The 16,700-nt window shown below is 31.0% G+C and overlaps 1 protein-coding gene across 2 annotated transcripts in view; it reads right to left on the reverse strand.

Annotated features, from left to right (window-relative positions):
- Positions 1–16,700, reverse strand: part of Tace (ADAM 17-like protease Tace) — a 72,866-nt gene that overhangs the window by 28,711 nt on the left and 27,455 nt on the right. Inside the window, exons 7-8 of one of the 2 annotated variants that reach the window (XM_075374572.1) lie at positions 10,933–11,127; positions 4,017–4,164 (exon numbers count right to left, since the gene is read on the reverse strand). In XM_075374572.1, the coding sequence (XP_075230687.1) occupies positions 4,017–4,164; positions 10,933–11,127 (343 nt within the window). The remainder of the gene's footprint in view (positions 1–4,016; positions 4,165–10,932; positions 11,128–16,700) is intronic. The other variant, XM_075374580.1, reaches the window with a different exon arrangement.

The following is a 16,700-nucleotide window of genomic DNA, read 5'->3' on the forward strand; positions in this document are numbered from 1 at the left end:
TGTTTCAATTTTTTTGAAAATCTGTAGCTCAACAGAAACTAATCAAACATAAACGCTCAATTTTAATTAAAAAAAATTATTATACCTAAACAATTAGTAAATATCTGTTGGCTAATATGCCCTCAATTATTCTTGGGTTCAAATAAAAATGAAGTGGCATACATAAATTCAACAAGTGTATACACTTTTTTTAAATTGCTTCATCGAACAATACTAGAGTTATTGATTTAATAAGGGTATTTTTTTTCTATTCTTTTTGAACACAATTACAGACAGAATTTTGATTGAATAAACATTAGGAAAGTTGGCTGGGTACTGGTATGTTTTTTGGATTTTCAATTTTTTCATAGTATAGTATGACAGTAAATCTTATCAATCTCATGTCTTGACACAACCCTTTTTAATGTAACATCCAGATGCATTAATGATCCTTAAAAAGTGTAATATTTCCTAGTTTTTTTTGGTCTAGTTTAAATGTGCTTTGGCCCACATGAATCTTTACATGCAGATTACTGATGCTACAGAGCACCTTTTTAGCTGACTGATAAGCTTTCTAGTCAGCAGCAGCATCAGTCCTGATTAATCATCATCATAAGTTTGAGTGCTAACTCTGAATTAAGTTCTCAGCATGTGGTCAAATATCAGTTTTATTTTTTTTCATTAATAACAAACCCTGAGTATGACTAACTATTTGCCTACTAGGATTTTCTGAAAAATTTTGAGTCTCAACATGAAGATTGCAGCACTCATCAACAAAGGTTAGGGAATGTATTCGCACATGTGTTGAAAGGTACTCACTAAAATTTTGGCCATTTCAGCCATTTTGGACGGTCAGTTGTTGTTTGATAATCGCTTGAGTAAGTCATTGTGAGTGTTTCTGTGAAAATGGAAAAGATTGAATATCGTGCCGTGATTAAATACTTTTGCTTGACAGGTAATACGCCTACGCAAATTAAAACAGAGTTGGACGCTGTTTACGGGCCTCTATACTATCATTTGCCTGTGAAAAGATGGGAAGCTGAATTTAAACATAGTCGTAACAGCTTGGTTGATGATGCAAAAACTGCAACCACTACTGATATCATCGAAAACTTTCACCAAATGGTACTGGATGACCAATGAATTAAGGTTAGAGAGATAGCAGAGGCTATGGGCATATCAAAAGAATATGTTTGTCATATATTGACTGTATAATTGGATATGCGTAAGCTACCTGTACATTGGGTACCACATTTTCTCACTTTGGAACAAAAATGTATTTGAATAAACATTTCCATGGCCCTGCTGGAGCAGTTTAATCAAAACGAGTCAGATTTTTTGTGTCGATTCATAACTGTAGATGAAATATGGATCTACCATTACACTCCTAAGATCAAACAACAAGATGACTCCAACAAAACAATGGAATGCAAAGGGTGAACCTACTACAAAAAAGGTGAAGATGGTTCCATCGTCTGGGAAGGTGATATGGCAACTGTTTTTTGGGATAGTAATGTAATTTTGTTTGATTATCTTCAAAAAGGTAAAACAATAACAGGACAGAATACTGTCCTGTTAGGCATCATTACTTGCAAAGCTGAAGGCAGAAATTGCAAAAAAATGATCACATTTGAAGAAGAAGTAAGTGCTTTTCCATCAGGTCAATACACCTGCTCACATTTCGACTGTCGCCATGGCTAAAATTCACAAATTGCACTTTGAATTGGTTGACCACTCACAATATTCACCACATCTGACACCAAGTAATTTTTCCTTATTTCCAACCTTAAAGATTTGCTTGGAGGAAAGAGATTTTCATCAGACGAGGAAGTTATCGCATACGTAAATACCTATTTTGCGGAGAAAGATGTCAGCTACTATTTTGAAGGGTTAAACAGGTTAGAGCACTGCTCGAAAAAGTGTATCGACTTGAAAGGAGACTTTGTTGAAAAATAAAATAGAGCACTGCTCGAAAAAGTGTATCGACTCGAAAGGAGACTTTGTTGAAAAATAAAATAGAGCACTGCTCGAAAAAGTGTATCGACTTGAAAGGAGACTTTGTTGAAAAATAAAAGTTTATTTGATAGAAAAAGTACATCTTTCTATGCCATAACAACCCTCATATAGTCACATTTCATCTCATTTTCGGTGAATGAAGCCAATCTCTTTAAAAATAGGATTCATAAGCCACACTCAAAAACTATTCATTGTTGCGGTCATACTGGTATTGTCAGAAAGAGAAATAATTTTAAAATTGTTTATAAGTAAAACTCTTTCCTTGAATTTAAATCGATTATTTTGTATGCAGTACATAAAGTACAAAAAAATGATGTGATTTTGTAACAAATCACTGAATAAATTTCTGTAAAATACCGTTTAAGACTCACCAGTTACTAAATAAACAAACAATGTAACCTTATATTGCTCTGAAAACATACAGACTGTGAGGTTAAGCAGTACTGCCATAAAGCAGAAATAGATAAAAATTACTTATGTTGGTTATATTTGAAAATTACCAATCCAGTACACAGGTCATTGTCAGCAAAGTCTGGCTATCTTTAAAATTATTCTTTAATGTTAGTCTCATCATCAGTTTTCTTTAAATAGTTAAATCTCCTCCAAACTATTGCCAGAACTGATGAATTTTATCAAATTTTTTGATAACCGCTTAAAACAAAACATGACAACAAAACATAAAACCAGGTTTGGTTTTATGTTTTGCTCGCCCTTTATAATGAAATTAAACTGCAACACTTTAAAGAAGTCATCATACTTGGAAATGACTGTTATGACTGCCTACCCTAACTAGCTGCTTTAGTTATAAGGGCTTTTATTAATGATTTATGAATAATTAAGCCCATTATCAAAGTATCTAAATTCCCACCTGGTTTCACAATTTTCAGTCTAAAGAATGCACTGCAATGCCCTTTAACCAATGACCAGACGAAGTTATAAACTTTTCTTGTTATCTCATTGAAGATATTTTGTAATTTTTTTCTTCTATTATTTATACAGTAATAACACTTCATAGAAAGAGGACAAATTTAGCTTCTAAATATTATAATACATAAGTAAATACTGCATAAATTAAAACAACAGCTTTAAAGCACAGACAAGCACTGTGCCACATTCACTAAAGAATTATTGATCTTATTTTGCATAAATTGTATTTTTGTCTGAATTAACAATTTAACAGTTACGTAATACTTATTTTTCTTCACATTAATTCCAATAATGTGTAGTTATTTTCAGCACTACCCTTTAGTAGAGCTAAGTTGTGTGGTGTACTTATTATAGTTAACAAATTTATTTATTTGTGCTTCTACTTTCATGTGTATGTAATAATTACTTTGTAAATTTGGTCTGATATGCTGCACATATGATATTGATTCTGCAGTAATTAAGGCTAGTAATTTTTTGTAATGCAAGTTATTTTCATTCTTTTAGTAAACATATAACCTTGTTATAAAAGTACATTGTTAGTTTTTCTATGAATAGTGTGTTGTTAATTAGATTTAAAAAAATTTTAAACACATGTAAATCTCATTTTCATTAGGAGTTTTCAGGAACTAATTATTTATTATTTTTATAAGTTGTAATTCTTTTGAAGATGAAAATTCATCATATTCATCTGGATTAAAATTACAAACTATGTTTTAGAAATCACTATGCAATACACAGAATAGCCATTCTGAATTTCTATGGATGCTATGCTAAGAACATTATGGTGAGATTGTGTTGCTTTACAACAGCAAAGTTTCTCTGTAAACCATTCTTTGTAAAGAAATATACTCTTTGAGTAGAATATTATTTATGAATAATATATTCATAAATATATTAAATTCAATGTACATTGAATGGAAAAGATTCATAAATAAAAGCAGTTTTAATAGTATTTAAACAAAATCCATAACAGAAACTTGAAAAAATCCAATGAAAAAAATTTTCCCAACAACCAGACCCAAAACTGGTAAGCCAACAACAAGCAACTAATGTGAGAATCCCTTACACCCAATCATTATAAATAAAATAAGTACCACCAGTGCAGATCCCTCCTGTTGAGGAGAATCGTGGAGATGCAATATATGCCAAGCCAAGCACTGTTGTATCCTTAGTACGAAACTGCTGATGAGTAAACAGATGCTTTAGACAGAACTCATTTTCACTGTCTTCTCGAGAAAATACCTAATAACATTTTTATCCTATACAACCAAAGTTTATCAACTTGTATATATCAAAGACTTCAAAAAAACATTTTTTCAAATTATTCTTGATAACACAAAACAGGTAAAAAATTAAATTATAAATTACTTCCTAATAAATGAAAAGTTCACTCTACATTATTCTACTTCTGACCTGACAAATATAATAAAATAAAACTATATAAACTAATTAAAACAATTATTACAAAAAATTAAACTAAATAAAATTACTAAAAATAAATAGAATTAAACCAAATTAAATCAAACTAATTTATTAATCAATAAAATTAATATAATAAATTAATTAAAATCAAAAAAACCAATGCATCAGATAAGACAAGTTCTGGGCTTAGATGGGTAGATGATGAAGTTGTGGGCCTTGTCTGTAGGATCTGGCCAGCAAATTGCCAGAAATCAGAGCTGATGAAGCAATCCATTTGCAATTACCATGAGGTGGACACAGCAGTTGTCATCAATCTGGTCAACAGCACAAAAGATACCTATGTGCAAAAAGCAAGCCTTCACCAGGATCCTCTGGCTTCAGCCATTTGTTGAAGGGGGTTGGCTGAAGGCAGATTAGGTCCTTGTGGATAAACTGGCACAGAGTTTCTTGCTGTTGGTGCAGTGGGGGTCACACTGCATCACACATTTGTTATCTTTATAAGATTTCAAGGGGGTGAGGAACTGGCTGTAAGGGAGGTGCACAAGCAGTTCTCCAAAATTATGGAAACTCTAACAAGACCAGGTTGGGTGTCTAAATCTAGAAATCCACTGCGCATGAAGCAGTCAAGACTACGCTATTGAGTTGTACAAAGGTCATCTTTCCTTGATGCGATGAGATGAATTGCAAGGAAATAGCTACTGTTGATATCCTACTTGTTACCACAGAAGAGCTCGTTGCAGCCAGTTGTAATATCAAATGCGTAAAGGCCCCGGCTTGGACAATGCACCCTGGGCTTGTAAAACTCACTCCATAGTGCATGATTGGTTATGAATGGATTCTAGTCTTGGAAGTCTGTCAAGCTTGTGCTTTTCAGGAAAGAGGGGAGCCAATCTGGTTGCCCAATTATTTGAGTAAGCTTTTCGAAAGGATGCTGGTTAACAGGCTTAACCAAGAGTTGGAGGCAACAGCCATTCTTAGTGACCACCAGTTCGGCTTTTCTAAGGATAGGTTAACTTTAGATGCCATATCTAGAGTTATGATCACCACCCGGGAGGCTAGATTGGGTTCAAGACACAAGTGTTTAATACCAGGTACAAAAAAGCCGTGGGGTATATCTATACCTGAGGAGGATTATTCGGCATTACCTCTCCAAAAGGTTGCCAAGGATTAATTCTGCCGAGGAAGAGATGCAGATCAGGATGAGTTGTGGTGATCCGCAAGGCTCAATGTTGGGGTCAATACTGTGGATTATTGCGTATGATGAAATTCTGTCTGTTGTGCTTCCTGTTGGGATAGCCCTGACTGTGTTTACCGATGACTAGGCATTCATTGTGAGAGCGAAGTCTGAATGGAAGGTGATGGACACTGGGAATAAAGTGGTAAATATTGGTTTGTGCTTGCAGGATATGATACTTCAACCTTCCCTAGAGAAGACTAAAGTGATCGTAGTCCTGGGTGAGCCTAACTGATCCCAATTTTGTATTTCGTCAGCCATTGCAGTCCATCCTACCCCTGCAGTGAAGTACCTCAGTTTGTGAATAAATCACAATACATATTTCAAAGACATATAAGAGAAGTATCAAGGCCAAAAAAATGAGTGCCGGCATTGGTTGGATAATGACCAACATCAGAGATCCATGATCATCGAAGCACAGTTCTTGTCCCAGCTGATGCTTTTGTAAGTTTTATACAGACCACCAGTCTGGTCCTCTTCACGCTGGAAATGGAGAAAGCCCATGCAATTATTAACTGAGTGCACATGTCTGTCTCCCTTTGCTGTGGGTGCAGGACCATCTCAAGATGATGCTGCCAGTATAATGACCAGATTTGCGCCCCTGGATCTCTTGTTGACCTGGTTCCTTACCAGTCATAGATGCTTCAGCTGTGCATGTGGATGTTGGAGACTCTGCAGAATGTGACTATTGTGGGGAGTAGGACACACTGATGAAAGAGAATAACCAATGCACCAGAACACATGAAATAGGTGCGACTGGTTCTTGCAGCATGGGAAACATACTGAAGGAATTAAGCATGCTTTCCTCAGATAACATCATGGGGACTTTGCTGGAGACCGAATGGGTGTAGCACATGATGTCCTTAAAGTTAAGATTACCCATATGAAGATGGCAGAAGTGCAGCAGGAATAGTTACCCTTGATTTTCCCTTGGGCTTGTATTCATATTAAAGGTCTGGTACCAAGGTGGAGATAACAAAAAAAAACTTGACCCTAACTACAGTGACATGATACTTTTTCTCTATGGTAATTTTTAGTGAACAGTATATCCACAAATACTTTTTTTTTTAAATCATTCAAAAGTAATACAAAAAAAAATTTCAAATTTAACTGTAACTACACAGAGATGGACCAACCACAGATTTGGGTGTTGGGTACATCAATACTGTTGTGTGGGTCTGTTTAATGCACACCCATGCCATGAGATCATGCATTGCAAAAGGTGCTTTTTTTATTCATACAACATAAAAAATTTATTCATAACTTGAACTTTTGTTTTTTTGATAATTTGAATTTTCTTGTAGACAATTTTAAGGAATTTACAACATATGTATAGTATGACAACAAGATAAATAGTACATTTATTTTTTCCAGCCTAACAATAAGTAAAACAATGCACTAATACTACTGACCTTAAATAAACTTTACAAGCAAAATTTCCATTCTATTTATAGGTTTTTACTTTATTATGCATTTTTATAATTACCTGTAACCAATAATATAATGATTTGTGTAAACTTCTAACCCTTCTTGAAAATTACTATACACTTTTAAAATACTATCACACTTTTAAAATATTTCTATTGGGCATAAGAAGAATCAGGAAAGTTTCCAAATTTATTAGTTTGGATATATGTGCCAGTGATTATGGAAATGGTCGAATTAAAAAAAAAAAATCAGTTATTTTATGTCACATATTTTTAAATTAAAATAATCTGATGTGATTTTCTAAGATGCTGTAAAAATTGAACCATTAAATTGAGTTGGTTTGTGCGACGTCAAATGGAATTAATTTGGTTTTAAAATTTATAGCCTAGTAAATGTTATCACCAAAATCATGCAAAATCTGACATCTGAAAAATTATAGAGCTTAATCATGTTTTACAACAATTAAATATTTTTCCAAAAGATCAAGTTTTTGAAATAAATAAATATTATTAAATCTGCAAAGGAAAAAGTAAGCAATCTTGATGTTGATCCTTCTTTTTCAGATGGATACGAAAGAATAAAAACAAAATCTTTTAATTACAAAGCTTATGATGAGGCAATAATTGACCACTAACAAAATTTTAAAATAAATTTTTCCTTTGCCTTTTTAGACAACTTTAAACACGAAAGATTTAATTTACTAAAACAACACACACAGGACTTTAAAGTTATAAAGAACATAGATAATCAAAAAGATTAGTTGTAGTAATAATGAATTATTAAAGGATTTTCAAGATTTACAATTAAACCTGTGTTGACACACAAGATTATTATTATCACAAATTATTAGAATATCACAATTATTAGAATAATTGTGATATTGATGACTAGACTTTGAGAATATATTTTTTCCTTTTTTTTTAATTTAAGTGTTTTTATTTTCAAGGATTTTCTACTGTGTAATAAAATTTATTTTTGTGCATACACTTACACAAAAACACAATTTCATAAGTAAAACATTAAATAACTATTTAATTAAACCTTTTTATTTGGGGGGGCATGAAAACCTTTTGCACAAGGGCACTTTCTGCTTACAGTGTGACAATTTAATGCTATAAAAACAAACTCATATTAATTCAGTACTTCTTCTAAATTAGAATGATACTGTTAAAATCAATTATTTTCTATAAAATATTTAAGTGAATTTTTGAACAGTAAGAATTACAGTGTGTATTAAGGAAGTCTAAAAGTCTGTAAAAAGTATCTTTCTTATAACAATACAGAGTATAACCCTACATGTAAAAAAGTAAACTTGCTCAGCTAAATTAATAAATTTAAAAAAGAATACCTAGTATAAAAAATAAGAATTGAAACATAACCATAAACAATCATTGAGACTTATATTATTATTCATTTGTTTTGCTGTCAATAATTATTTTTTAATCATTAATAATCTTCTTTCATTTATTTGAAAACAAGTTTCTTTTTCATTAAATATATTAATCAATATCTCATGATATTCTACTATTAATGAAAAGTTGCAGTGGGAAGGAAGACAGTTACATTTATTTTTCTAAGCAGTAATAAATAATACGAATCGTTAAATAAATATACGTGATTTAGACAAATAATAACATAAGATAACATCAGGAATGAATAAGTAGGCTACTCCACGGTAAACAAGTATTTCCAGAGATCAACAATACCGACGTCTCAATCTTTCAATTTATGTTTATAGTTATTTTAATCTTGTGATACTTTTAAATTTATTGCAGTATCATGTAAGTCTTGTGTAACAAAAATTACATTTTTATAGCAGGCCATTAATTAATTTTCAGCAAATGATTTTTATTTGAGAGAGATTAGGAAACTGAATTTGCAACTACCTTAGGTTAGAGTTATTTGGTGACTGCTGAGTGCTGATGATCACACTGATACTGCCACTTAAATATCTCATGAATTGTTTAGCTAGAATACATAAACCTCATGAGTAAAACTCATGAACTGGTTTTGGAAAACAATATGAATAATCAACATCTCTTAACACAAAAATGTTTTCTTGTAAATGTAACTCATGAATGAATAATGATGAACTTATAAAACTCCATCTTATTCTATATGATGGTCCACATCATTCAATTGAATATAGAAAACTATTTTAAATATTCTATTAAGTACAGTGAGTTAACGTATTTATCTATTTATCTGTTAAACTATGATAAATAAAAAATTAAAGATATGAATTTGCAGACTAGAAGTGTTTTATGTGGATGACTAAAATTTATGTTTTGTACATCCATTATTATTCATTTTAATTTGCAATTGAGGAATTTAAAGCAATATATGACATTATATTAATGTCTAACAAACATTATATTTTTATCTAACAGACATTGATTTAACATCATATGACATGATTCATTTTTTTGTTTTTTAAGTACTGCAATCATTACAGTCATAATTATAGGGTATGCTTAAGAATTTAGAGGTCGTTAAATAATACTGCAATAAATATTCTTTTGTACATATTTTCCTTGCCTCCAAAAAAATTGCCAATGTTTTGTGTACATGTGTATCTATATTGCAAACAATAAACATTATATTCAAAAGGTCTGAGACAATGATGATTTATTTGATGGTTACTTGACTAATTAAATAGTATTCAACATGAAAAACTGAAATTACAAAATTATAATTAAACAACCACAAAGAATGCTGCGTGGTAAGTAGCATGGATTACCTTTGCCAAGTCACACGTTATAATTAAAATTACTGCTCCTGATAATTGCTAAATGTTAAACAGCAAGAATTGTAATTAATTATTACAATCTTTGGTTCTCACTATTATCCTGGTAACAAATATTTAACAATTTCACCAAGACATTGAAAAATAGCTACTATGGCTTTTCACGTTTGGATTAAATAATGATATAACATGCAAGAAATATCTTTACAAGAATGAAATTTTAACACTATTTTTATGGACTTCTGTCAGGTGAAAAAAATTGGTAAATTGTAAAACAAATAATGCTAAAGACGGATTTTACTGTTGATCTTCTGAAGAAGTTTATAATATACAAATAATTAAAGTATTATATTTGTCTTAAAGTTTTGGATATGGAAAAATGGTACCATCAGCAAAGAGAATAACAATGTGTGTTTTGAGATTTTCAGAAACATCATCAATAAAAACTAAGAATATGTATTATCAGGGGACTGAGAATACTTATCTGTGGCAACCACCTTCTACATCTTGCAATGAGAAGTTGCATTTTATTGGGAGTCATTGAAAAATGGAATTTTAACCATCTGTCTATGGTTGATAAGGTGTGACTTATGAGCTGTAAATAACGTTTCTAGTAGAGTGGTAACTTCAGTTTTTTTATTAATAAGAAGTGTTGAAGTAAACTAAATATTTAATTGAGGTGGCAAAATTTTAACATCAAATTACATGCTAATTTGGCAGTAAAGTAACCATTAAAAAACAGGCAATCTGATTGTAATTTTCTGAATAAAAAGTAAAATTTTATCCTATTCAATCACTAACAAATACAGTTTGATGAACTGAAATAGAAAATTTTTGACTTAGATAATTTTTCTAAAATAAAAATTTTATAAGAAATTAACCAAATGACCCAACTGATAACCATGTTAAATCTATACCTGTAGGAAATGGTGTTAAGAAGTAATAAGCTCACCTGAATTAAGAGTATTATGTGACAGTTACCCTCTAACACATAAAATGTACCTCTCTACACGTTTATAAAATCATTTGACTGTTCAATTTGTAATAAAATTTAAAACTTAACATTTATTAAAAAAACACATTCTACATTACATAAATAAGCAGAAATATAGCAAAATAAATAAACAAAAAGCCATTTATTTAATGAAGAAAATATTTAAGAAAAATTAAATTAATTTACCTCTAAGAGATTTCTAACATCCCATTTTTCTCTAACCATGTTATAATGAGCTTCACCCCCTCGTACTCTGGTTGGTTCTGAATGAACAACAATTTTCTTTATTACAAAGCCCATACCTTTAAATCCATCTTGCTCCTGACGATCCTGCCAAGTTGTATCATTGTATATTTTATGAACACGATCTATTAAGCTGATCTACAACAGAGAATTTTTAAAATGATACATAATAGCTGACTGAAATGAACTCACAAACAAATATTTATTAATTTAAATGTGGAGTAACTGATCAATACTGTTGCATATTTAACATTGTTGAAAGTATAAAACTAAAAGTCTTACATTAATGATTTGAATTACCTAAATAGATGTTAAACAGATGCACTGAAAAAATACAAAATTAGGAAAAATAAATAAATAATTAATCTTAGCCAATCCCCAACAAACAGTACACAATTCAAATTATTTACTATTGGATTTGGATAACTTTCACAATATATGTAAGAGGGCCATAAGTAAGAAGAATGTTTGCATGGCAATCATGCAAATTATATCCTACCATCAGTATAACGGAGACTAGTTCCTCGCGACATATTACCACAGCTTGAACCAAGATATGCAACTGTTCATATGTTAAGTAAAAATGTACAAAAATAGAAAATCCTGCCAAACATAAAATTAAAAGTATGACTCTGTTTTAAATGCAAAAAAGATTCACTCAACAAAAATTTCCAAGCAAATAAAGAAACAGTAAGGTTACTAGATTATGAACAAATCTGGTGTTACAAAATTGCGCACTATGTTCAATGAAGAAAGGTCAAATGTTCATAACAAACTTTTTATTCTACATAACACTCTTTTGTGACAAAATTTAATGTAAAAGCTTATTATTAGAAATTTGTAAGGGTCATAAAATATTCTCTTTTGTTTACATTTGTTTTGTAAATGTACTGTATTCTTCATAACACTGATCAACAATGATTTTATTGAATAAGAGTGAATAAGTGATTCTTATAGTATTTGTCACGCTGATTTCAAATATGAGATCAGATTTCTTCTATCAGGCTTAGTTTTTTTTTTTACTACCATTCTTATTATCAGGTAGTAACATGCACAAGTCCAAGTATAGGATTTTGTGAACATGTTTTATTATATTATTTATCAAGTAGATAGCTTTTATTTACTTATTATAGTCCCTTAATTGTTGTCACATTGATTTGTTAGACATTAGTCATCATGTTTATTATTTATAAACTAATTAAAATGAACAAGAATGTGACTCATTTGTCATTTTTATGTTACTGTAAGCATAACATCTACTCATTAGTTATGACTGTCATTATTATATTTACTTATAAACTGTCGTGCAGACTAGAGAAATATTTTTAATTCTCATTCAAGCTCAAGTTCTTTGTGTAATATTCAGTTTTGTAGCTGGCTTTCATATTTGAGAGTATATGTTGTCCACTAAAATGAGTGTATGTTTATTAAATTAGTGTATTTATAAACTACTTCTTTTTAAATAACATAATGTATTAACAATGCCTCACAGTTGCATTAATCATACATCTGTGGTGAGGTAATGTTGAAGTCTTAGAAAAGAAATATAACTCCACTAACAAAAAAATCATATGAACTGTATTTAGGATGTAAATTAGGTGATCAGGACAAATCTTGGCTTCTCATATTTTGCTATGCTTCTTGTGTAACGCTGTTGTCTGGTTGGGTAAATGGATCTCGTCACATGCCACTTACAATTCCAACAGTTTGGAAAGAGCCGAAGGATCACACCACAGACTTATTTTTGTGTAATTAAGACATCTGGGATAATAGCTAAAACTAGACGTACACTTATCAATACCCTGATATCCCTCTGCCATGCGACCAGAGCCAATTAGCCAAGAGCTTCCAATTCCACTACCACCAGAAACATGAAACTTAGATGAAGTTAAAAATGTTGAATCTTGTACTGACTTATTAAGCGATGAAGAAAGAGATCCAAACTTTTCAGAAAATAGATATAATTAAAAGATCTAGCTCTTGATCTAAATTTATCAAAGAATCAAGCAGAAATACTGGCATCAAGACTGAAAGGATGGCATCTTTACAACCAAACACTAAAATAATGCTTTTCATATCTTTATTAATGCAATTTAGTATACTGTAATATGTGGACTCTTTACTGGAAGCTTTCGGACATATGGACCATCCTGACAAATGACTACTTTTTATTGAGTCACCAAAGCTTAGTTTGAAAGCTGTTCTACCTCACATTGGAAATAAATACCCATCAATACAGTTAGCATACTCTGTACTTATGAAGGAATCTTATGAAAACTATATTGAGCAGGATTCAGTGTAAGAAATATTTATGGCATATTTATGGAGATCTGAAAGTAATAGCGCTTCTACTTGGACTGCAAGTTAGATACACCAAGTTCTGTTGTTTTTTGTGCAAGTGGGACAGAAGGGATAGGAAAAACTATTACATAAAAGAGCAGTGGCCAAAGAGAGAGGTACTGACTGTAGGACAGACGAATGTTGTTACTCAGGCACTAGTAAAACCAAAAAAAATTTATCTTCTGTCACTACACATTAAGCCAGGTTTATTCAAAAATTCTTTTAAAGCAATGAATCATAATGGTGCAGGGTTTTGGTTTCTAAAAAATAAATTCCCTAATATAAGCAAGCGATGCTAAAATAAAGGGAGGTAAATTTTTTGGACCACAAATCAAAAATTAATGAGTGATCCGGCATTGAACAATGTTTGAATGAGTTAGAGATTGCTGCATGGAAATCTTTTCAAAATTTGGCAAACAACTTCCTTGGAAACCATAAGGCCAGTAACTACAGAGAACTTGTGAGTGAACTCCCTCAAAACTACAAAGAACTTGAGTGTAACATGTCACTCAAAATCCATTTCTTACAATCACATTTGGATTTTTTCCTTAACAATCTTGGCACTATCAGTGATGAACATGGAGAATGTTTTCTCCAGGAGATATCTACAATGGACATATGATACCTGGGAAAATGAAAAACAAAAATGTTAGCTGACTACTGGTGGAAACTAAACCTTTGAAAAATTTTATGATTTGTAACCAAGTTTACTTCACAAGCTTAATTATTAAGATTTTTTTTAGTTTGGGCCCAAGAGTAGTAAGAAGCCTGAGATCATTAACAAAGTAATTTAACATTACAATTTTCTTCGTTCATAATTTGACTATTACCATACTAGTAGTGAATTCAGTAGTATTTTTCTTCAGATAGTAGTGGTGTAAAGAAATGAATAGATGTGAGGCCTTGCAGTTTTGTGCATGCATTAATATACCTACTAGCAATGCAAATCTGGCTCTTTCCTTAAAAAAAAGGTGGTGGATAAATACGATGAAAATCATTATAATGAATTAAAGCAGATCTTAGGGAATGAGAGCAATGATCAATTCTGTCATAGAGAAATGACTCTCTGATAGGGAAGATCAAAAAATTAATCTTAAATCAGTGAAAACCAAAATATTACTAAAAACTCTTCATTTATGATGAAACAAGAGTTCCAAATATTCCACTTGAATATTATTTAGTTCATTATAAACAATGGTTTATTTGAGAAAATACCCAATGGTGGAAAACCAGTAAATATTTTTTATTTATTAGCTGCTCATTAGTTTTTAGCCCACCAGGCTGGTCTAGTAGTTAATTCATAGTTGCAAATCAGTTGTTTAACAGCTGATTTTTGAAGTCAAAGGTTCTGATGTTTATATCCTAGTAAAAATTAATTGCTTTTATACAGATTTGAATACTAGAGAGTGCATACCAGAGTACTTTGGTAGTTGGGGTTCAATTAACTACAAGTTACAGGAATGGTTGGCCTGAGCCTGTACAAGACTATACCTCATTTATACATCATAATATCTTTCTCATCTCATTGTTCTGCGGGGGGGGGGGGATTTGCTTATTGTTCACTAGTTGAACAACAGATTGCAATGTACACATTAGGAAAAAAATTATTTTTCAAATTTCTTTAAAAAAAATGCCAAAAATCTTTGAAAAATGATATAATTATTACTTAAAATATTTGTTTTAATTTATCTAATTAATCTCTATATAAATAAATATATAAGATAAGTACCGAGTTCATACCACTCTAAAATTGTACAAAAACTGTCTTGTCTGACCACAAACCTTTTCTATAATGCTTGATTAAAAAATCCGATGTGGACAACACAACTTCCTTGTATGCCTATTAAATTACATATACACATTTTATTTACATATTTTTACTTTTTTTTTTTTATTGTTATTATTGAATATTATTTATCATAATTTTTTTTTTACAATCAAAGGTTAATAATTATTAATAAATCAATATATTTAAATTAAAAAAAAGGAAATGAAGTCTGATTTGAATCAATGTGCCTTTCCAAATATTTCATTAATTAAAATTTTATTTGGCTATTACTCTGGAACCAATGAAAATAAGTACCACTTATGATATATCGATGAAAAGCTCTCTATGAGGGCTTATTATTGCAATTAAGAAAATGGACACTTTTGATTAAGTCAACTGCAATCAAAAGGGAAGGTGCACAACTAAGTGTTACAATAGTCCTAAACCCAAAATTTCAACATCCTATGATTAATCATTTTTGAGTTATGTGAGATATATATGTACAGACATCATGCCAAAACTACTCAAAATGGATTCAGGGATGGTCAAAATGGACATTTCCTTTGAAATCTGGAAACCGAAATTTTTCATGATCACGATACTTCCTTTACTTTATGAAAGTTAGTAAAAAAAGGAAAAAGATTGTGTTTGGTTTTTTTTTAAAGAGTAGCATCTCAAGGTAGCTCTGAATGCATTAAAGGAGAAAAAGTTTCTGTATTAAGTTTGTGAAATTAAAAGTAAGCTCACTAAATTAGAAGGAAGTAAGCGATTTTAAACTTACACTACATTTGTATACTTACAATGATTCTTTGGGGGATTTTTTATGTATGTATCTTCTTAAGAATATTTATGGAACGAGAATTACTGATGATGGTGTACCCATCAATTAAGAAAATTATTTCATGATGTAAAAATTTACCATTAACTATTTAGAACATTTTCTTACGATTACTTAAATATTAATTTATGCTAAATCTTGTTTAACAGACAAAATCAAAATTTACATACAAATTGAATTAAGTTATGCAATCTTTCTTTTCTTGTTTAAACTTCTCTGAATTTTAAAATCCAAAAAGTTTCTTCCTACATATGTTGTGCATCATGAATGGTTGTAAGCAAGCTAATATAATGAAAAGTAATGATGATGACTCTCCCAGTGAAAGGAACTCTGATTATTGTTACTTGAACTACAGATGCTTTACATTAGTCAAAGTCATCCTGACCCCATAAAGGAGGACACCCACCATGTGACAGTTGCAGTTGTCATGCCACCCCCTCTGTACCTAGCCCTTATGGGCTTTACCAGAGGTTATCTTCAAAACATCAGCAAAAGGCATCTCTCAGTTTTGTTCTTGCCTCAGCCAGGATGCCACCAATGTGAATGCCACATGTGACATCAATGTACTACTAACCCAAAAAAACAACAAAACTAAAAACAAAACACTTCTTACATTAGTCTCAAACAAGATAAGGATTTGTAAACAAAATAAGGAAAGGAACTGAAATCCACTACCTACACGAAAGTAAAAGAAGTGAGTTAGTTCAACATGCAATTACAATAAAACAAACCAACTACAAAAACATTGCAACTACAAGAAAAACA

Source organism: Lycorma delicatula, chromosome 1 (assembly GCF_047948215.1).
Source record: "Lycorma delicatula isolate Av1 chromosome 1, ASM4794821v1, whole genome shotgun sequence".
Taxonomy (NCBI): domain Eukaryota; kingdom Metazoa; phylum Arthropoda; class Insecta; order Hemiptera; family Fulgoridae; genus Lycorma; species Lycorma delicatula.